At 19.0% G+C, this 23,169-nt stretch overlaps 3 protein-coding genes across 3 annotated transcripts; 1 reads left to right on the top strand and 2 right to left on the bottom strand.

Annotated features, from left to right (window-relative positions):
• Nucleotides 1-14: 14 nt before the first annotated feature.
• PGAL8A_00182000 (conserved Plasmodium protein, unknown function) lies at nt 15-10,636 on the bottom strand (the record flags this gene model as incomplete). The annotated part of the gene is made up of 5 exons (XM_028670503.1): nt 15-249; nt 375-485; nt 615-689; nt 798-6,745; nt 6,863-10,636. The coding sequence occupies 5 exons, from the start codon at nt 10,634-10,636 to the stop codon at nt 15-17; spliced, it is 10,143 nt and encodes a 3,380-aa protein (XP_028527249.1).
• Nucleotides 10,637-11,570: 934 nt separating this feature from the next.
• PGAL8A_00181900 (kelch protein, putative) lies at nt 11,571-13,196 on the bottom strand (the record flags this gene model as incomplete). Its single annotated transcript, XM_028670502.1, has 4 exons — nt 11,571-11,582; nt 11,789-11,854; nt 11,994-12,157; nt 12,260-13,196. 4 exons carry the CDS (start codon nt 13,194-13,196, stop codon nt 11,571-11,573), a joined length of 1,179 nt encoding a protein of 392 aa, XP_028527248.1.
• Nucleotides 13,197-15,771: 2,575 nt separating this feature from the next.
• On the top strand, nt 15,772-22,404 carry PGAL8A_00181800 (kinesin-19, putative; the record flags this gene model as incomplete). Its single annotated transcript, XM_028670501.1, has 1 exon — nt 15,772-22,404. The coding sequence occupies one exon, from the start codon at nt 15,772-15,774 to the stop codon at nt 22,402-22,404; it is 6,633 nt and encodes a 2,210-aa protein (XP_028527247.1).
• Between the last annotated feature and the right edge of the window lie 765 nt (nt 22,405-23,169).

Below are 23,169 nucleotides of genomic sequence, written 5' to 3'. Positions count from 1 at the left end.
TAGAAAAAAATATTTCAAGTATTTCTTTTACTTTTTTCATAATTTTGAAATATTTTGACAATTATAAACCAACATACAGTAAAAATATTATTAACATATTCATAATGGTTAGTACCTGAACACATATCAACCGAACGAATATTTTTTAATAAAAGAACTATATCTCTTTTTAAATCCATAGGTAATTTATAAATATCATTTCTTAATTTTGCACTAATTAATGTTAACCATGTATTTTCTTTAACAAAACTAAAAAAAAAAAAAAAAAAATAAAATTTATATATATATTAATTTCTATATTTTAACTAAATATTCAGTTTTTTATTTTTTTTATTATTTTATTTTTTTAAATTAATTTCTTTTATTTGCTATACTTGTAATTATGCAACGATATGGTTGGATTGTCAATAAACAATTCAAGTTCCTTCATATTCATCAAAACATTTACAAACTCAGATGCAACCTTTTTCCATTCTAATAATTTACTAAAAAAATAAAAAGAAAAAAAAAATAAAATAAAATATATGGATATATATAATATATTCCTATTTTTTAATTAAAATCAAAATTTTAATGTAGATTTTTTCAGAAAATGAACAACTTATGAAACTTACTTGTTATCATAATATGTTCGTAAAAATTTTATCAAGTCATTTATTTGTACTCCTTTACTCGTTATATTACTTAATCTATTTATTTAAAAAAAAAAAAATATATATATATATATATATAACAATATTTTTTATATGATAAAATTATATATTAAAAATATGCACATAATTTATTAAAAAGTTTACTGAGAATAATGAGGTTTATAAACTTTAGCATTCTTTTTTGAATTAAAAGGTGGGATACCATATCCATAAAAAAATAAAAATATATTTTTCAAATCATATAAAATTGAATTTTTAAAATAATTTGTGTTTGTATTTGATATATTAATTATTAATTTTCGTAAAAAATTATGAATATATTTAACTAAATATTTTATGTAAGTTATTTGTATAAAATTTTTTCTTAATTTATTTGAATTTTTTATTGATTTTAAAATGTCTACTAATTTTACATAACCAATTATATTATATTTATAAATCCCATATGATTTATTCTTTAAAAAAAACAAATTAATATTATTTTTTGTGGTAAAAATATTTTGTATATTAAAATCATAAAAAATTTCACTATCATAATTATTGTCACATAAGTTTTTTTTTGTTTCACCAAAATTAAATTTTTCAAACGAATTAATTTTATTCAAACCATATAATAAATAATAAAATTCAAAAATAGTCAAGTTTTTTTTCTGATATTCTTTAAAGTATTTATCGAAATTTTTTGAAAATGGCAAAAAGAAAAAAGGATATTTTTGCTGGAATATCAGAAGAATTTGATACATATGATTCCATATTTGCATCTCTAATTCACAATCATGAAACTTGTTAATAATTTTATAACTAAATTCAAAAGCACTGTAAATGTTCAATATATGGCTACATATCATTTTTTTTTCTACATAGTTGGTATAAGTAGATATAAAAAAATAATCATCATTATTACCACTATTAAATAATTCATATTTCTCATCATAATTTTTATTTGTAAATATATCTGATTCGTTTATAACCTTCTCCTTTACTTTTTCACAAGTGATATCAAAATTTTTTTTGTTTATTCTACTTAATGAATTATTTTTATTTATATTTTTATTGAGAAAAGTACATTTTTTTTCTTTTAAATCTTCTTTTGTATTTTTGTAAAATATTTGATAAACTCTAATGTTTCCCTCCAAAATTAAATGCAAAAGGGCTCTTAAAATTTCAACAAAAAAAAAAGAAGAATTTTTTAAAGATATAGAAGGATGTATTTTTGTTGAAATTGAAAAACTTGGAATATAATTGCATAAATCAAAATATTCCTTATTTTCAAAATATAACTTTTTTTTAAAGCTATCCAATATATTTTTATTTCTACTAATAGTTCTTATTAAAATTATGATAATCCAATCAGAAATATGTAAATAGGGAGACATTTTTTTTAATTGATAAATTATAAATATTAAATTTATTAATTCTTCAATATATTCTTTTTTTGTTTTTTTTAATTTTAAAAAATGATTTTCTAATTTTTTTTTGTCATATATATTTATATCGTAAAAATCATATGCATCATAACCTTTTTTCTTTTTTTTTTTATTATAGCTACTATTTTTACTAGTTAAATTACAGAAATATTTATAAAACAAATTTTCTTTATTATTTGATCTATAATAATTTGATAATTCATACAGGTTATTAAAATCTTTATAAATATTTCTTTGTTTATACTTAATATTTCCTAAACATTCTAAAACCATCTTAATATCTTCTTCTTCTTCTTTTTCAATAATTGTCTCTTTTACATATGAAATTTTATTTTTTTTTTTAAAGGCTACTTTTTTTTCTAACTTGTTAATGTTTAAATAACCATTATTATTATTATTATTATTATTATTATTATTATTATTATTATTATTATTATTATTATCATATGAATAATTATTAGTATCATAAGAATATTCATGTGTTATTTTAATAATTTTATTTATCACATTATTGTTATCTATAAATTCATCACTGTTATTTGTAAAACTACTTATAGAAAATCTTTTTTTTTTATTTTCTTTTAAGTATTCATTTAAGTCAATGCTACTGTTTTCACTATTATGAGCGTTTTTTTTTGTCTTACTTGGATCAATATTTTCTGAATTTGCGAAAACTTTTTGATTATAACATGATTCTACATCATTAATTTTTATTGAATTTTTCTCTATATGATTTTCATCTACACAATTTTGTAATTTTTTCGTTTTTATATTCATTTCATTGTCTTCTTTGTCTACAAAATTATTTAAAATATATTTATTTTCATTTTCTAAATCATTTTCTTTATCATTAATGTTTAAAATATTTTTATAATTTATTTTATTTTCATAATCATTCAAGGAATTTGATTCTGCATATATATTAGGATTTAAGTTATATGGTAAGTTTGTATCAACGGTTTTGTCACATATAATGTCATCCTTATTATAAGAAGTGTAATGTTGTTGAATTCTAAGTTTCTTTTCATTCTCCCAATCCTTGTTAATTTTATGTTTATCATCTAAATTTAATGAAAATACAAAATTTGCACATTTTTGGGTTAATAAAAATATAATTATTTTAGGTGTTCTGTTATTTTTATTTCTTAAAAGTGACATTGCAATATAAAAGGCATGCATAAATTTTTTTTGATTTAAATTATTTCCGTAAAAGTAACATAAATATTCACAAAACAAATTTTGAATAATTTTTTGAGTACATAAATATTTGTTATGAATAAAGCATAACGAATAAACACATCTAATTTTAACTAAATAATGCAAATAATCACAAGTAAGAGATTTATATAAACATTTAATAACTTCTACATTTATTGGAATATTAGTAATTGAAATATAATTTTTCCATTTTTTTTTGTACATTTTTCTTTTATTATTTATATTAGTGTAGTTATATAATGAACTACTATATTCTTCATTAAAATCATCTATAGTAGAGGTTGTTAAATTAGAAAAATAACTACCAGATTCACTTCCAGAACTACTAGTTTGACTACTTAGATTTCCATCTTTTAATAAATCACTTGGAAAATCATTTTGTAAATTGTTAATTAACTTTTCTTTATCGTTATTAATTTCTAAATTATTTTGATCTATAAAATTAGAATCAATAATATTATTCATCAATTTTTTAGTGCTTTTATTTGCATTTTTTTTTTTTCCAAGAATTAAAGAATCATTGTTATTATTTAGCAGATGTCTTTTACTAGTATCTTCCTCTAAATTAAAACTATCATTTAATAGATCATTATTTAAAGCATCATTAGAAGAAATATTTGCGTTTATATTATTAAAATTTAAATTACTTTTTTTGTTTTTTAATTTGCTTTTATTTAATACAGATTTTATAAAATGAATAGAGGATTCCCCAATATTATCTTTTTTATTATTATTGTCATTTTGAGAATTATCATTATTTTTATATTCACTAAAATTAGTGGAAAAACTTTTGTTTAAATAAAAAAAAGGAATATATGCTAAAGCAAAAGAAGATTCTAATTGAGAAAAAATATTATTATCATTAAATAACTGTTGTATCCACATACTAATACTTTGTGATCTTCTTATTCTTCCAAGAATAAAAAAATCATTATCAATTCTTATCCATAAGATTGGTATTTTATTTTTACTACAAATTTTAGCAACCAATTTCCTGTTATCTAAACATAATAAAGATTTATCTTTTTTTATAATTTTTTGTTTGCAATATTCAATCATAAATTTATCACTATCATTAGTAACCCCTACAAACTTTACATTTTTATTAATGAAATTATTCGGCATATCAATTGAATTTCTACTTATATATTCTTCACTTTTATTAATAAAAGCTTCATGTTTAAAAGCAACTTTTTTTCTTCCTTTCTCTGGTCTCGCATTCACACTAAATCTTGTCGGTGTTATGTTATTGATTAAATTTTTTCTAACAATTCTTACTCCATCATCTTCTATTATTTCTATTTTTAAATGACAGAAAAAAAATTTGTTTTCATCAACAGATGAAGGAACATTGTTTGAAACAAATGGATTTAAATAACTCTCAACATATTTTTTATTATTTAATATATCTTTTATATTTTTTTTTTCTTTTTTTTCTTTTTTCTTTTTTTTTTTTTTTTTTTTTTTTTTTTTTTTTTTTTTTAACTTTTCCGTTCCACTATCATATTTATCATAAACCTTCTCACTATGTTCATCATACTTGTGCCTACCACCATAGTCCTCATATTCATTGTTCCCATAAACTTCATAACTGCTTTCATCACATTCTTCATTACTTTTCTTATCATATTCTTGATGTTTTTCTTTATTATCAGAATGGGTACATATTTCACTTTTTTCATTTTCATATGTAACATTTTTAATCATATTTATACTTTTTTTTTTTTTTTCATCAACTAATATATTTTCTGTATTATGTGAACATTTATGTTGATAGGAATTAAATGTACTAAAATTGTCTTTGGTATAAGAAGAAAGAAAATCATTGTTATTATCATCATTATCTTCATTTATTTCTTTTTTTTTATTTTTCTTATCTTTTTTCATTTTTTTTTTTTTTTTTTTTTTTTTCTTATCCTTTTTTTTTAATTCGTATAATTTGTTTTTTTTAACATCATTAAAAATATCTATTTCATTATTTTTTAGTTTTAATGAGTACCCTTTATTTATTATCTTTTTTTTTTTATAAATTTTATTCAATAATTGTAAATAATAATATAAACGAAGTACAATTCTCCATTGGGGATATATGCAATCCGTGTAAAAAGGAGATGAATTATATTCATAAATATTATGTTTGTCTATACATAATTCACTTAATTTTTGTATGTTACAATTTTTTAATTTTTGAAAGGCAATTATATTATTATATAAATTCCCTCTTCCTGTGCTTAACGTTAAATCATCAGAACCTACATAACCAAAACCTAAATAAAAATTTCCATCTCTTCCAATTAAATCTAAACTATCAAAATTAGAATAGGGCAAATTAATTAATTCTTTTTTTTTTTTTAATATATAATTTTTATTAATTTTTATGTATTTTGATAATTTTTCTTTTCTGATTTCTACTGATTTATTATTATTTTTAATACTTCTTTTAATTTTTTTTTTCTTAAAAATTTTTTTTTTTTTCACAAGTTGAACTTTTCTTTTTTTTTCTTTTTTCCTTTGATTTATGTTTTCCTCAGTAACTTCATTTTTTTCTTTCAGAATATTTTTTTTATTATTGTCAACATTATCTTTTTTATCACTTTCTTTAAGTGTAATCTCTTCCATACTATTTTCTCTTTTATCACTTTTACTCATATTGTTATGATAGCTATCAGTATTTCCAAAATCAGCGTCACTTTTTATATTTGTGTCCATATCTCTTTCTTTAATTTCCATCTTTTTATTAATATTTTTTATATGATTCATTTTATTTATATGTGTATATTTCGTATTACTTTTTTTTTTTATTCTCTCTTTTATAAAGAAATAATTTTTATTTTTTTTTACAATATGTTTTTTAATATATTTAACATATTTTTTACTAAATTCTTTTATTGGATATTCATAAAAATGATCTATATGATAGTAATTTTTTTTTAAAAATGACAAAAAATTTTCTTCAAGGTTATAAAAATCAATTATATAAGGAATTTCAAATAATTTATCAAAATATATTTTATCTAAATACTTATTCATTTTTTTGTCTTTATTGAAATCATTAATAAAATTTTTTAATTCAATATATTTATTCAATTCTAACAAATCATAAACGGTCATTGAAGAGATATCAGAAAGAAAATAATTAGAATGAAAATTTTCATCAACAAAGTAAAATGGATTTATAGAGTTTTGACTAATTAGGAAATTAAAACTATCCATTGATGTTCCTTTTCTTTGCAAATGAACATTAAATGTTAAAATATATTGACATACACCATATCCTTTAATATATGTTTTAAAAAAATAATAAAAATATTTTTCAAATAATTGATATTGTTCATGCTCCTCGTTTTTTAACTCACTTATATTTAAGTCTACTTTTTTCATTTTAAATTTATTTTTTGGCATTTGCTTATAATTTTCTATATATCTCCTTGTACATTCATTAAAAACCTGATGAAAAAAAAAAAAAAAAAAAATTTAAATTATAATACATTTTTACAACGTTTTATCATTATAACTTTATATTATATTTTTACAATTTTTTTTTTTTTTTTCTTCTTTTTTTACTTTTTTCCAAAATTTTGTAGACTGTATCACTTTTTTCTTATTTTTGAAGTAGGTAAAAAATAATGAAAAACAATATTGATGAATAGAATTACAAAATGGAAAATTTTTAAGGATATTAAAAAATATTCTCACACATAAAAAGCATTTAAGAAAAAATATATTATTAAAAACATAGTGACTAATAAAATTTTCTGATACATTATTTTTATTTTTTTCGTAAAAATGGTATAAATTAACGTCTCCAAAAATTTCTACCAATGAACAATATCTTTCTCTTATCTCATAAAAAATCGCATTCAATTCAACTATACCAAATATATTTTCAATATATTTTTGTAAAGCAAAGCATTTAAGCATATAAATAAAATAAATATTTTCATTTTTTAATAAGTTACTATAATATTCAAACCATAAAGATAAAATTCCTTCAGCTATTATAATCTTATAACTATAAATATTTATATTAAATAATACATCATATATATTGTGTAAAATCTGAGTTGAAAATATAATAACATTTCCAAATATAAAATATTTATTATTTTTTAAATATACATATGGTTCTGTTATTTTATAATTTAATATATTGCTATTAGAAAATAAATTATATCCATTTTTAATGTCATCATATGTGTGAGAATTAATAGAACATTCAATATTTTCTGAATTATAATATTTTTCAAAATTAGAAAAATTTAAAGGAATAAATAATATTATTAAGTTATCATAAGGAAAACTTTCTTTACTAATATCAAAAAAACATTTTAATATATGACCTATATGAAGATTAGAATAAATTAATTCATTTTCATAATTTTTTATAGAAAATACAAAAATATTTGGAACAATTTTATTATTTATTTTTTCATAATAATTATATTTCTCTTCTTTAATATTATTTTTTATAAGATAATCATATGTTGTGCTAATACTATTACAATTTTCTTCTAATTCATAATCATTTAAATAAAAATTTTTCTTTACGTTGTAATATTCCTCATTTGTAACATTATCTCTATAATTATTTTTATTGTAAATATCATTTTCATTCAATAATATTTTTTTTTTTTTTTTTTTTTCTCTGTTTTCATCATTATTCTCATCATTATTTTCATCCTTATCAATACCCATATCATTTATATCTTTGTAATAATCATTACTTAAATTGTTTAAAGAACTATATTTTCTTTTTAATGAAGAATTTACATTTTGCTTATGATGTTCGCTAAAATTCATTTTTTTGTTTTTCAACATATCAGGATTATTTTTATTTGCATTACTTTTATTTTTTGATTTACTATATTGTTCAGTGGAATGTATCTTACCACTTTTAGAAAAAAACTCATTTTTATATAAAAACTCATAATCAATTTTTTGAAAATCTTTAAAATTTAAATTATTTAAATGTAAAAAAATAAAATTACCAGCAAATAAACCAATTTGATCAGGAAAAAGTTTACTCTTTTTATTTGTAGTCTTATAAACAAAACAATTTTTATCAAACATTTCATAAATATTTATCAAACTGTTTGATGAAATAACAAAATAAGGTTTAGAAATTTTAAATACACATAGCCATGAACATCTTGAATAAACACTATCAAATTTAGATAATGTTGGAAACCAAGTATTACCTTTAGCATAGTTTTGCAATGTTATAAGTAAATTATCATTATTTTTAAAATACACTTTATTATAATATGAAGTTAAATTGAAAAACTTAAAATTTATATTCACAGTTATATTTATTTTTATATTATACTGTTCTTTTTTATTTATTAAAATAGTATCATTTTTACAAAAATCTTGAAATTTCTCATAATTTCTTTCCTTTTCTCTATTGAAAATTTCTTCATTTATTGCTATGAACATATAGCTATCTTCCTTTAAATTATTTTCATCTATATATTTATTTAAAGAAAGAAAATCTATAATATCAAAATTATTTTTTTTCTTCCTTTTTTTTTTTTTGTCTTTTTTAATTTTATTTTTTTCATAATTTTCATTATAATAAAATTTTGACTTTTTTTCGCTTCTATTGCTTTCTGCTTTATGGTATCTTTCATATTTATTTTCTCCTATTTCATTATTTCTATATTCTTCTAGTTCTTCTTCACCCAAACTTTTCACATTAATATAATCATTTATGTTACAATTTTTTTCACCATTGTTATTTTTATTATCATCTTCATCTTCCTCCTTTTCTTCCTCTGCCTCTTCTCCCTCTTCCTCTTCATCTTCATCTTCATCTTCTTCCTCCTCTTCTTCTTCGTCTTCTTCCTCTTCTTCTTCTTCGTCTTCTTCCTCTTCTTCTTCTTCTTCTTCATCTTCCTCCTCCTCTTCCTCTTCATCTTCCTCTTCTTCTTCTTCTTCTTCTACTTCTTCTTCTTCCTCTTCTTCCTCTTCTTCCTCTTCCTCTTCTTCTTCTTCCTCTTCTTCCTCTTCCTCTTCTTCCTCTTCCTCTTCTTCCTCTTCTTCTTCATCTTCCTCTTCTTCTTCTTCTTCATCTTCATCTTTCTCCTCTTCTTCTTCTTCCTCTTCTTCTTCTTCATCTTCTTCTTCATCTTCTCTACTTCCTTCTCCTTTTTTTCGTTCATAATTTTCTTTTTCGTCTTCATCAGTATCTTTTTCATTAAATTTTTTATTATCTTTATCCCTTTCTTTATCTTCTATTTCATTTTTTCTTTTTGTTTTTTTTTCTTTATATTTTTTTTTTCTATCTATTATCAGCTTTTTTTCTTTTATATCTTCTGTTTTACTTCCTTTTTCTTTAAAATATAATTCTGGTTGCTCTTCTCTACACATATTTTCTTCGTTTTTAACTATTTTGTACTTATTATTACACATATTGTCTTGTTTTAAAACATATTCGTTTATATCTTTTTTTTTTTTTTTTTTTTCTCCTATATATTCATTTTTTACTATATCATTTTCATAATGATCTCCTGTATATGTCTGCTCTACTTCCTTTTTTGTGCTTTGTTCTTTTCTTGTTTCAATATGGTGGTATTTAAAAGATTTTATATTTACTGATTCATTATATGGACATATATTTTCATTATTTATTTCTTCTCCACTGTCTGTGATATTTGTTAAATAATTATTAGAGTTCATTTTATTTTTTAATGACATTTTTTCATTTATAGAAAGATCTTTGCTGTAACTAGAATCCTTTTCTTGAAATGAGGAAATTATTTTTTTATTTTTATTCATTTTAATTAGTTTTGAATTTTTCTTTTTTTTTGTTAAAGGTTTTATATTTCCGTCATTATCGTATTCATTATTTTCATTTTTTTTTTCGAAAACATGTAAATTTTCTTTTAAGCTATTATATATTATATAATATCTTTTTTCATCTTTTTCATTTAATTTAATATCATAATACTTACTTGAATGAATGTTATTTGGAATATGAACAACCATAAATAATTTTTTATCTTTTTTCTTTTTTTGAAAATTAATATAAGCTTCGTCATCCTCAAGAAATATTTCTTTTGTGTTCCTTTTATTTTCTTTTTCTTCTTTTTCTTCTTTTTCTTCATTTTCCTCTTTTTCTTCATTTTCTTCTTTTTCCTCTTTTTCTTTTTTTTCTCCTTTAATAATTTTTATTCTTTTTAAATCATAATTATTCTTCATAAAATCAATTTCATCATACAAATAATATATAGGTAAATTAAGTGATATATTCATGACAGTATTTCCTTCTATTACCTTATTGTTCATGTCGATATTGACATATAATTCTTGTTTTTTCAAAATAAACTTATAATCCATTTTATCTTTTTCCTAAATTATATAAAAAAAAATATATTAGAATAATATAGTTTATATCTTCTTTTAATATAAAAAAATAAATGAAATCATTTATAATTTAATTTCTTTATAGAACATTTCGGATAAACTCATTTCATTTATTTTTGTTTTATTCTATAATTTTAAAAGATATATTTTTCATTGAAAGTTTTATATTTTTGTTTAATGCATTTTTCAGAATTTCTACTTTTTAATAATTTTTTTTTTTTTTTACCATTTCATATTATATTTTATCTAAATCTTTATTTATCATTTTTCTTTATAAGATAATGTGGAGAAAAAAAGATTAAAAATTAAAATAATTATACTTTAAAAAATTTTTACTTTTTGATGTTTCAAAAGTTAATAACAATCAAAAAAAAAGAAGAAAAAAAAATAATAGGAAGAGAATTATTATTAATAAAAAGTAAAAGTATAAATAATAAATCATATAAATATAATAACAAAAAGAAAAATAAAAAAAGATAAAACTATATAAAAGAAAATTTATTTTCTATTTTTTTCTTTATTTTTTTTACAGATAATTATATATGCAAAAATCGGCAATTTTATATAAAAACAAAAAAAAAAAAAAAAAAAAAATATTAATATTTAATAAAAATATATTCTACATGTTAAATAAAATAAACACATACAAGTACAAATGTGAATTCAAAATAAATAATTTTAAGTTCAAAATGTAAAAAAAAAAAATTTTATTTTTTTTTATTGTAAATTAAAATATTTTGATAAATAATAAACTTTCATTATATTAAAAACTTTATCATACACTAAAAGCCTATAAATCGTTATATAAATGAAATGTTAAATCCAACAATAAAACTAAATAAAAATGAAAGAAAAAAAAAAAAAAAAAAAAAGTAAAATAAAATAAATAAATAGAGGAATCCTTAGATTATGCTTTATCCTAAGAAAAATGAAATAAAAGTGAGATTAAATATAACTAAAATATAATAATATAAAATAAAAAAATTCAAATAAAAATGAAGTGAAATTTGAAAAACCTAAAAATTGTCTAAAAATAACTTTTTCATTGAAAAATAATATAATTTTATTAAGAATAGAATTTATCTTCTTTAAAACAATAAACTATTTACTAAATTTTCTCATTACATTTTCATTTAATAAAATCCAACATGATGTTTTTTCATTTAATATTTCAGCGCTGTTAATAAGATCCTTAAAAAAAAAAAAAAAAATACGTATACATATATGCGTTATAGGAGAATAGTATCTTTTTATATTATTTTAAGCAATCAATAAAGTATATAAAATGAATTTGAAGTTTAAAACATATAAATTGTATAAATAAAGTTACTCCTTTCTGTTTATTTATGCCTCCATATACAACCAAATGATTTTTCCAAGTAAAAGCAACTAAATTCGAACGAGCAAAATTCAAATTAGGACCTTCTATCCAACTATTTGTATTTAAGTCATAAATTTCAACAGAACTCAAATTCTTTACACCAGTAGATCCACCTTTTAAAGAAAAAAAAAAAAAAAAAAAAAAAATGAGTATAATATAAAAATCTATCTCAAAGATAATCTTATAAAATTTTTAGATATTTTATTGTTATTTACCAATTGCATAAATTTTATTCTTAAAAACAATTGTAGCTAGCCCAAGACGTGCCTGTTTTAAAGGATTACACATAACCCATTTCATATTTTTTTCATTTAAATTTAGCATTTCTACACTTTTATGAACTTTTCCATAATCTCCAATTCCATCTTTACCTCCAATAATAAAAAGAAAATTTTGAAAAATAATTGCACTTGCTGAATGTCTTACACAATTAAGAGGTGGTAATGATCTCCATGCATTAATTTTGCTGTCAAAATACTCAACACTTTTTAAAATACTTTGATCACCTTCTCCCCCTAATATAAAAAGATCATTATTATCAGTACATACACCACAAAAATTAGATCTTGAAAAGTGCATTATATTTATTTGTTTCCATTTTTTTTTTTCTTGGCAATATTTTTCAACAATTCCATACTTTTTTTTTCCATCTGTACCACCAATTGCTAATACGCACCCATTTTTTGTTAAACATAAAAAATGTCCATATCTAAAAAAAGGTAACTTTTTTATTGTTTTTCTAAAAATATATTTTTTATCTTCATCAAATGATATATCTATAGTTATTAATTCATTATTGGAGTTAATATTTTTAGAATCATTAATTACATAAGAATATACTATCTCTACTTCATTATTTGTTTTTTTTAACTCTTCTTTGGTATTGCAAAAATTATTTATTTCGTTATAATGAATTTTATTATGAGTATCATTTATGTTATTTGTTTTATTATCCCTATTTATGATTTGGGTTTTATTTACATGGTTCTTGTTATTGCTTACATTATTAGCTTTATTAGAAGAACTTATATTATTAAAAATATCATGATTTATTATTTTTTTTTTATCTATGTTAATTACATCGTTTTCATTATTCAAATAATCGTCTCTATTTAAACAAGCACTTGAAAAATCCTTATTTAAAACATCCATTTTTTAAAATATTAAAAAAAAAGAAAGAATATTTAAGAATTAAATTATAAAACAACTGTTAAAAATGAAAAAAAAAATATAAATAAAATAATAAAAAAAAAAAAAAAAAAAAATATAAATTTAAAAAAATCAAGGTAAACAGGAGCAAAATATTGATAAAGTAAATCAAAAATGAAAAAAATAAATATCTTAATATATTTGAAAGAACTTAAAATACAAATTAAATTATAAAAAAAATCGTAAAATTTAGTAAAAATAACAAACATTAATATATAAAATAGTCTATCTTATAAAATTATATTCATAAATTAAAAAGAAAATAAGAAAAAAACGTAAGAACGTGTAGAATATAGCTACTTTTATTCGTTCTTTAAAAAAAAAAAAAAAAAAAAAAAAAAAAAATGCGAGCTTCCTCATATTTAAAATAAATATCATTTAACTTTGTGATTTTTTAAAATTATACATATTCTTTTTTCCATAAATAATTTTAAAAATATATAAAATGTAACAAACAAATTTGTAGACGTTGAAAAATATACATATAAATATTTTATATATATATATATATATATATATATATATATATATATATATATATATATATACTTCAATAAGACATGAATTATGATAAAAACTGAAAACTTTTGCAAAAAAAAAAAAGAATAAATATAATGTGTACTAAATTTTCATTAGTAATGCCATCGAAGTTTTATAATTTTCAAAATTTACAAAAAGAAATTTTTTTTTTTTCCTTTAATTTTATATAAAAAAACAAAGTGAATATTAAATTTAATGATATTTAATTTTAAAAAAATGAAAAGATACTTATAAAGATTTAAGGATAATTTTACAACTACAGTAAAATTTATGAAATATAAATAAAAATGATATTTCCAAATAATGTTAACATTTCTTTTTTGTAGTATTCAAAAACTTTTTTCGAATGAAATTATATTTAAAGTTATGATCATGATATTTTTATTCTTTTTCAGAATTGTTTATGTTGATATATTTTCAAAGTTGCTACTTGTAATTATTTTTTTTGTAAATAAACAATTTTTAAATAAATTAAATTTTATCTCAAAATTTCTTATAAATGAAATATTTTATTTTATATTTATTATACAAAGAAAAAAGATGTCTCATATGCATATGCCTATCTTAGAATATACTTTATATGCTTTAACATTTTATATTATCATAAATTTCCCTTATTTATATTAAGTACTTTTATTCTTTTTTAAAAACAAATGTTCCTAGTAACATCAAAATTATAAGTTTATAATATATTATAATATTATAAATGTTATTTCTTTTTTCTAATAACATGTTAACATTCTATATAAAATAGAAAAAAAAAAATGAAAATGTTAAAAGAAAAAAAAACAGGAACCTAGTAAATATGCACAAAACACACAATATATTTATATTTTCCAATTTTCCATTAAAATTTTTTTATTAGGTCTATATATTCTTTTTAAAATAGAACAATAAATAGAAAAAGAAAAATATATTTCTTTTTTTCATATGAAATTTTTAAAAACATTTATTTTTTACGCTATGCCATGTAGGTTTGTATTTAAATAATTTTTTTTTATTTTTAAAAAGTTTTAAACTTAAGATGCATATTATATATATTAAAAAAAAAAAAAAAAAAAAAAAAAAAAAAAAAAAAAAAAAAACAGCTTACATAAATGCAATTTATTGAGATTTTAAAATTTTTATTAATATAACAAGGAAAATAAAATAATATACTTTTTTGTTTTTTGTTTTTCATTTTTATTTAGGTTATTTATTTATTTTATTAGAATCATATACACTGTTCATAAAGTAAAATATAATCAAATATTTTATTTTTTTTTTCCTGAACAAAGAATAACTCTGACGATTAATTTCTAAATTTAAAAAAAAATAAAATTTAATGTGTGTAAATAAGATAATATATATGTTTACTATTTAACAATTCTAATAATTATTTACTTTCCAAGGTTTTATAAATTTGTTTTAAATAAAATGGGATTTCAATTATGAAGATAAAATTTTATTTGTGCTATAAACAAATGTGGAAGTTTGCATATTTTTAGCAAGAATCATGCATTAGGTCAAAAAAAAAAAAAAAAAAAAAAACAGAAATAGCTAAAAAATAATTTTACACTTATTAGTTTACTTGTACTAATGGTTAAGATTTATTATATTTGTTTCTTTTTTTACACACTAAATTGTTGAATTATTTAACATTCATAATTAATTATTGCTTTATTTTTACCTTTTTAATATAAATAAATTACCTTTTTATATATATCCCTTTTTTTTTTTTATTTTTCCTTCTTGTTTTTTAACATACGAATCATGAGCATTTTTAATCAGTGATATTAAAATATGAATTTTTTTTTTAAATTTAATCTTGCAAAATTAAATACTATGGACAATTATTTTTAATGCACTTAAAATTTTAATAAATATATTAACTTAGTAAAATACAATTAACTGTTTTTTATAATAAATAATACCTACCTACAAATAGAAAAAAGAGCTTGAAACCTTTGTTTTTTTTGAAATAAAATACATTACTAACATGGACAAACAGAATGAACAAAAATGTGAAAATCTTTATTCATCAAATTTATTTTCAGAAGATTTAATTAATAAAAAAGTAGAAGGTCTTAATCATAATCATGATGATTTCAATGATAATACAAAAAAATGCAAAATGTATGATAAAAGTGTAACAATTGAATTTGATAGTGATTATGAAAATTCCTATAAAAAAAATAAATATAAAGAATATTCAAAGCAAAGCACATTAAGCATAGATAATAATGATGCGGAAAATGCAACAGAATATTCTTTTGAAACTAAAAATTTCAGTGATAAACATGATGAATTGTTCTATCATCAATGTGAAGAAAATAAAAAGAAATTTAAAGAAAAATTTCATGAAAATGAAATAAGTACATATGAAATAAGTGAAAATAAAACAATTAAAAATGAAGTTGATGCTGATAAATTAAGTGAAAATAAAAAGAATATAGATGAACAAAATATAAATAAAGAAAATGAAATAAATGAAAAAGATATAATCGAAAATGATATAAATGAAAGAGATATAATCGAAAATGAAATAAATGAAGATAAAATAAATGAAAATGAAACAAATAAAAATGGACATGATTCTTTAAAATATACTAATGATTTAATTTCAAATGAAGCAAATGAAAAAAGTGCAAATATATTAGAAAGTTATGAAGAAAGCTCAGAAAATAATTTAGATATTAATTGGAATAAATCTCAAATAAAAACGTGCATAAGAATTAAGCCATCAGATTCAATGGAAACAGAATTTGAAAATGCCATTACACAAAAAGGAGCAAACAAAATATTAATTGATTATGGAATGAAAGGTGAAAACAAAAAATGTGAATTTTTGGTTGATAAGGTCTTCAACCAAGGAAGTACACAATTAGATGTTTGGAAAAGCATTTGTTTTTGTATAGATTCTATTTTTTATTTTAAAAATGCTACTGTCTTTGCTCATGGCCATACAGGTACTGGAAAAACATACACTATGATAGGTCCAGATATTATGGAATTAATTAAGAAAAAAAAGAAGAGAATTAGATTTTCCATAAAAAAAATTCAACCAAATGATTTATTAATAAATACAAACAGCTTAAAGCTCTTAAATAATAATAGCAACAGTAATAGTAATAATTTTTTTTATGATAGGAAAAGATCTTGTTCTCAGCCACTATTTAACTTACCACCAAGAATAATGCCTTTAGTAAGCACAAATTCCACAAATTATAAGAGAATAAATGATGCATATAGTGTTCTTAATTCAAGATATAATAATAAATCCAACTTAGAATACATTAATGAAAATAATTACACAAAATATGAAAATTATAAAACATTTTCTGAATATAGGAGTGAATACAAATCTAATGCTAAAAGTATTAAAGATGAAATACAATTAGTTTTAAATTCAGAAAAAAAAGGTATGATACCCAGAGCATGTGAAGAAATAATGAAGAGATTATCATTATTAAAATCTTCAAAAAAAACGGAATCATGTGAAGAAAATATTGTAGAGAAAACTAAATGGGAACAAAATAGTACTGACGAATATGAAGATGATCACAAAACGAAAGATATTTTTAAAAATGTAAAAGTGTATGCGTCATATATGCAATTGTACAATGATAGAATATTTGATTTGTTAAACCCTTATAATGAATCACAACCATATTTAAGTACATTAAAGTCAAATTTTACCAATAATACTACATTTGTTTCTGGTTTATTAACTGTAGAGGTAACCACATGTGAAGAACTAATTGAATTATTGATAGATGGAACAAGCAATAGAGCTTGTAGAATCACAAAAACCAATGAAATGTCAACAAGATCTCATTCCATATTTAAAATAGAATTAAGAAATTCAAATAATTCTAAGCCCGAAAATTTTAAATCCGGCAATTTATTATTAATAGATTTGGCTGGAAACGAAAAATATGAAGCATCTAATGAAAAACAATATACAACAGAAGTTTGCTCCATAAATAGAAGTTTATCTGCTTTATCACTATGTATAAATGAATTATCAAAAGGAAACAAAAGCATCAGCTATAGAAATTCAATTTTAACTCGGTTACTTCAAGGGTCTTTAGGTGGATCTAGTAAAACTATTTTTATTTGCACTATATCACCTTCTATAAATAATGTACGTGATACATTATCTTCATTAAAGTTGGCTGCAAAGGCAAAAAAGATACAATTTGAAAATAAAAATTACAATTCATATATGTATGAAGATATAAAAAAATTAAAAAAAGAATTAAATTTTTTGAAAAAATTTGTTTTTTTTCAGTATATTACCAATAAATATGAAAGTAAGAAAAGACTAAAAAAAATAAAAGAATTTTATTTTAATAATTTTCCATATACAAAAAATAAAATAGATTTTATGAAACTTAATGAACATATAGAAAAATATGATTATAATGACAATGATAATACTGTAGACAATGAAAAATTAAACGAAAATGAGAAAAATATGTGTAATGATTTTGTAGAACAAAACATTAATAAAAATCAAGATTTTAATGAAAATGAATTAAATGAAGTGATAAATACATACAAGGGAATAGAAAATATTTATAATGATTATGAATTCACATCTTTTAACTCATTATTATTGCAATGGAATTTAAATAAATCAAGTATTAAAAAAGTGAAAGAAAAAGTAAAAATTCCAAATAATAAAAAATATTTATGGTTCAATAACAATGGAAATATAAATAAAAAAAGTATTATAAACTTTATTGAAACACATACAATAGAATATGAAATAGAAACGGATGAAGAAGTGTATAATAAAAGTAATAAGCATCAAAAAGAAATAGATGACGAAGATGACGAGGAAGAAGAAAATTATAATGATTATGATAATGTATATGAAGACGCGATGGATAATAGTTATAATTATTGTAATGATGAATATGAAAATATTGAAGAAGAAGAAGAAGAAATAGATGAGGATGAAACATTAGAAGCGGAAGATAATCAAAAAGATGAAAAACAAAATAAATACAATTCTAATAATTATGATGAATATATAAAACCGGAAGTAAAATTGTCAAAGAAAAAAGGTGAGATTGAAGAGAATGGAGCTATTGAAGAGTATGAAGAAAAAAATGAAGAATATGAAGATGCGGAAGTAAAGCTTCATGAAGAAAAATATGAGAATGAAGAAGTGGAAGATGAGTGTGAATATAATGAAAAGTATAATAATGTTTTAACGTATCAAAATAAAATTAAAAATAATTATAAAGAAAGGAGAGACATTAAAAAAACAAAAAATGATATTTATATGAAAGATACTATTTGTGATAAGAAAAAGAAGGATTACAATAGAGAAAAAAGTAAAAAAAAAAAAAGAATAAGTGAAAATTATATAATAAATCATCATTTTGAAAATAAAAACTCTAATGAATATATAAAAAATACAGACAATAATAAAGGAAATTATGGTTTCTCAACAAAATTAATAAGTAGTAAAGATAGTAATTCTAATAATACAATTAAAAATAAGAAAAAACATGTAATGGAAAAAAATAGAGAAAAGAAAAATAAGAGAGATAATAAAAATGAAGTTATAAGTAAATTTTATAATTTTAGCATGAATGTTAATAAAAAAAAAGTATTTAGTAGCATCCTTAAAAATAAACAAGATGACAATAATATAAAAAATGTTATAGACAAAAAAAAAGAAAAGTTAATAAAATATATGAAAATAAAAAAAATAAGCAACCCATATAATCCCAAAAGTAATTCATATAATTTAAATAACACAAATCACAAAATTAGCGTTCAGGGATCTTCATTAATAAAAGCAAAAAATGCATATAGAAAAAAAAAAATTTTTGAACTAAATAAAATACACAAATCAGAGTATTTCTTAGAAGGAAATAACAATAAAAATAAAGTATCTCCAGATAATTTTACAATTTTAAGCTCTTTAAGTACAAAGAATATGAAAAATTTTATAAGTAATATTAATAGTGATGATAAATCATTTTCAGTGAATTCAACAAAAAGTAAAAAAGATAATAATGATTTAAAAAAAAATCAAAACAATCTATTAAATCTAAAGTGTTTGGAAGTAAAGAATTTGAATAAAAAAAATAATTTTGTTAATAACATAGGAATAAATAATTTAGTAATAAATAAAGTCAAAAATTTTCACAATTTAGCAGGATATAAGACAAGAACATATGAAATAATAGATAAAAAGAAAGTATATTTAAATGATGAAAAAAATGAAGATGAAAGTAATTGTGAATTTTCACAAGATGATTTAAGTAACAAAGATATAAATACAGAATACAGTAGGTTAAATTTTAATATTAATAATGAAAGAGGAAGATCTATTAGTGAAAATTGCTGTTACAATAATTTAAAAAATAAAACAATTATTGGAAAAAATCATAAAGGAAAATTTACCTATTATATTGAATTTGATAAGCTTAATAATGTTAAAAAACATATAATGGATGAAGGTTTTACAGATAGTAGAACAAATAAAGAAGATTTATTATACAATCAAAATTACCATGAAATTAGAAATTGTAATAAAAATAATGTAGAAATTTTGGATAACAAAAAAAAGGTAGGCAAAAATGATTTAATAACAGAAATAGAGAAAAGCTGGTTAAGTTTTGAGAAAAAATTAGAAAATAAATTAAAGCAGAAAAAATTAAAGAAAGATATAAAAATAAAAAACAATAATGATATAAATAGTAACGCTAGCCATATTAGCGCATTAGAAGAAAATAAAAAAAAATTAGAAATACTAAAAAATCGTTATGACAAAATTCTCGTTGACTCACAAAAAACATATATGAAGGATTTTTTCTATGATAATGTAAAAATTGATAATAATAACAATAAAAATAAAGATAAAAAAAAGAGTAATAATAATAATGTATCATCACTCAATAGTAATAATTTACCCTTATTTAATAAATTTAAATTAAATAAAAGTAATCTACAAATTAATGGACAAGATAATAAGCATTTTAATTCAAATAATACTATATCTTTAAAAAAAAATATAAATAATTCAATTAAGAGCATTTTAACACATAATGAAACGAAAAATATAGAAAAAAAATATATAGTTAATAATGATATCAATAAAGATAATTTTAAGAAATTAACAAATTCAAAAAATAGTGAGAATAATATTCACAATTTCTTTTCTAAAGATCTTAATAATATGAACTTATCTACATTAAGTTGTAATAAAAAAAATTCAAGTAATTTTAACTGTGATGTAAAAAGAAACAATTATATAAATAATGAAAATTACACAGCAGATATTTATAAAAAATTAAATAAAACTGATACCATTGCTCAGTCTTATGTTCACGATAATTTAAAAAATGAGCATTCAAAAAATAGTTCAGTAAAAACAGAAAATTTTAATTTTATTTTTCCTAATAATTCTACAATTAGAGATCCATATACCTTAAATATAAGTCCTAATAATAAGCAAATAAATTCAGAAAAATGTTTTGAAACTTATGGAAAAATTGATAACAAATTATTTTATGTAAAAAATTATAATAATAATGATAATCCAAATAATGAAAGAGATAAAACTGAAATGTATAAGTGTAGTAATGAGATGAATTTAAAAAAACAAAATAATGCAAGAATCTCTAATAATTATACATGTAATAAGGACAATAAAGAAAAAAATATGGATAACAAAATGTATAACACTATGTTTTATGGAAATAATCATCTGCCTAATATTTATATTGATAAAAAAGAGAATGTAGAAGTAAAAGAAGATGAAGTTAAAAAAAGAAATGAAGGAGAGACAGAAAAAGAAGAAATAAAAGAAATAAAAAAAGAAAATAAAAAAAATAAAAATCAAAAAATAATAGAAGAAAATAAGTATATGAAAATAACAGACAATGAAATGGAAAATAGAAAATGCAATATAAATAAATATTATGAAAATAATTACATAAAAGCTTATCACACAGATGATTTAAGTTTAAAGAAAATACAACATTATCAACTTGATAATTTTAAATGTAGAAAAATGCATAAAATGAATTTTTTTTATTTGGATGATAAAAATAATAAAAATAATAGCTCATATAATTCAGAAGATATGAAGATAAAAAAATATAATTATATAAGTGAAAATATTATTCCTCATAGCAGCAAAGTTAGCTATATGAACAACGTGATTACTTATGACGCAAATATAAATGACAAAATTAAAAATATACATTATTATAGCAATGATATTAATCATAATTATATATTTAGAAATGGTATAGTATCAGAAAAAACTGATCAAAATATAATAGTAAATCCGATGGCCCTAAATAGTAATACAACAAATACTGAAATTGTAAATGATATTAATAAACCAAGAAAATTAAAATTAATATATGAAAATACAAATGAATATGAAGCAAAAATGAATAATCAAGTATGCTCAAATGAAATAAAAAAGAGAAACACAACACCTTTAGATTCTTATTTCGATTGTGATAGTAGTAAAAATAATGTATACAATAAAATTAATTATGTGCTTGATAAAACAGAAGCAAATCATTTTTCTAAAACTTTCGATTATAATAATAAAAAAATGTATTTATTAAATTATAATATGAAAAATTGATATAATTAAAAAATTAATAAATTTCAATACAATTATTAAAAGGTATTGAACATTTCGATATATTTTCCAAAAATTTATGAAAAAAAAAAAATATAATAATAATTAACCTTTTTTCAATATAAAAGTATAATATTTAGTCATAAATTTTTATTTTTATCAACTGATTTAAATAATAATTAGATTTTGTAATTTTAAAAATGTAGAAGACTAATTAAACAAATAATAAGGTAATAATTGGAAAATTTAATTTATATAAATAAATAAAAAAAAAAAAAAAAAAAAAAAAAAAAAAGAGATTAAATAAAAAACATATACTTTTATAAAAGTAAATGTTTTAATTAAGGTCTAATAATAAGTAATGAAATAGAATTTAAAATGTGTTTTCAAAACAGTTTCTACATTTTATTAATATTGTTACTAATTCTCCAAAGACATTTTAAAAATTAAATTAAGGTATATATATAATTCATCAAATTATTTATAAACATAAAAAAATAAAAAACTATAAGGAAATATAAATTTAATTTTATTAAAAAATTGTGCTTATACTTTTACACATAATATCAACTTATATAACAAATAATTAATTTAATTTATTTTTTTTTTATAATTTTTCTTTGTTATTATTTTCATGAATTCATAATTATTAAAAAATATATTATTAATTTAACATAAATATATATTTATATAATTTTAGCTATATTTAAAAAAAAATTACAAAATATATGGCTTAAATTTTAGACAATGAATTTTCACTTTTATAAT

This window comes from Plasmodium gallinaceum, assembly GCF_900005855.1.
Source record: "Plasmodium gallinaceum strain 8A genome assembly, contig: PGAL8A_v1_68, whole genome shotgun sequence".
Lineage (NCBI taxonomy): Eukaryota > Apicomplexa > Aconoidasida > Haemosporida > Plasmodiidae > Plasmodium > Plasmodium gallinaceum.
This window is presented reverse-complemented; position numbering and strand designations above follow the sequence as displayed.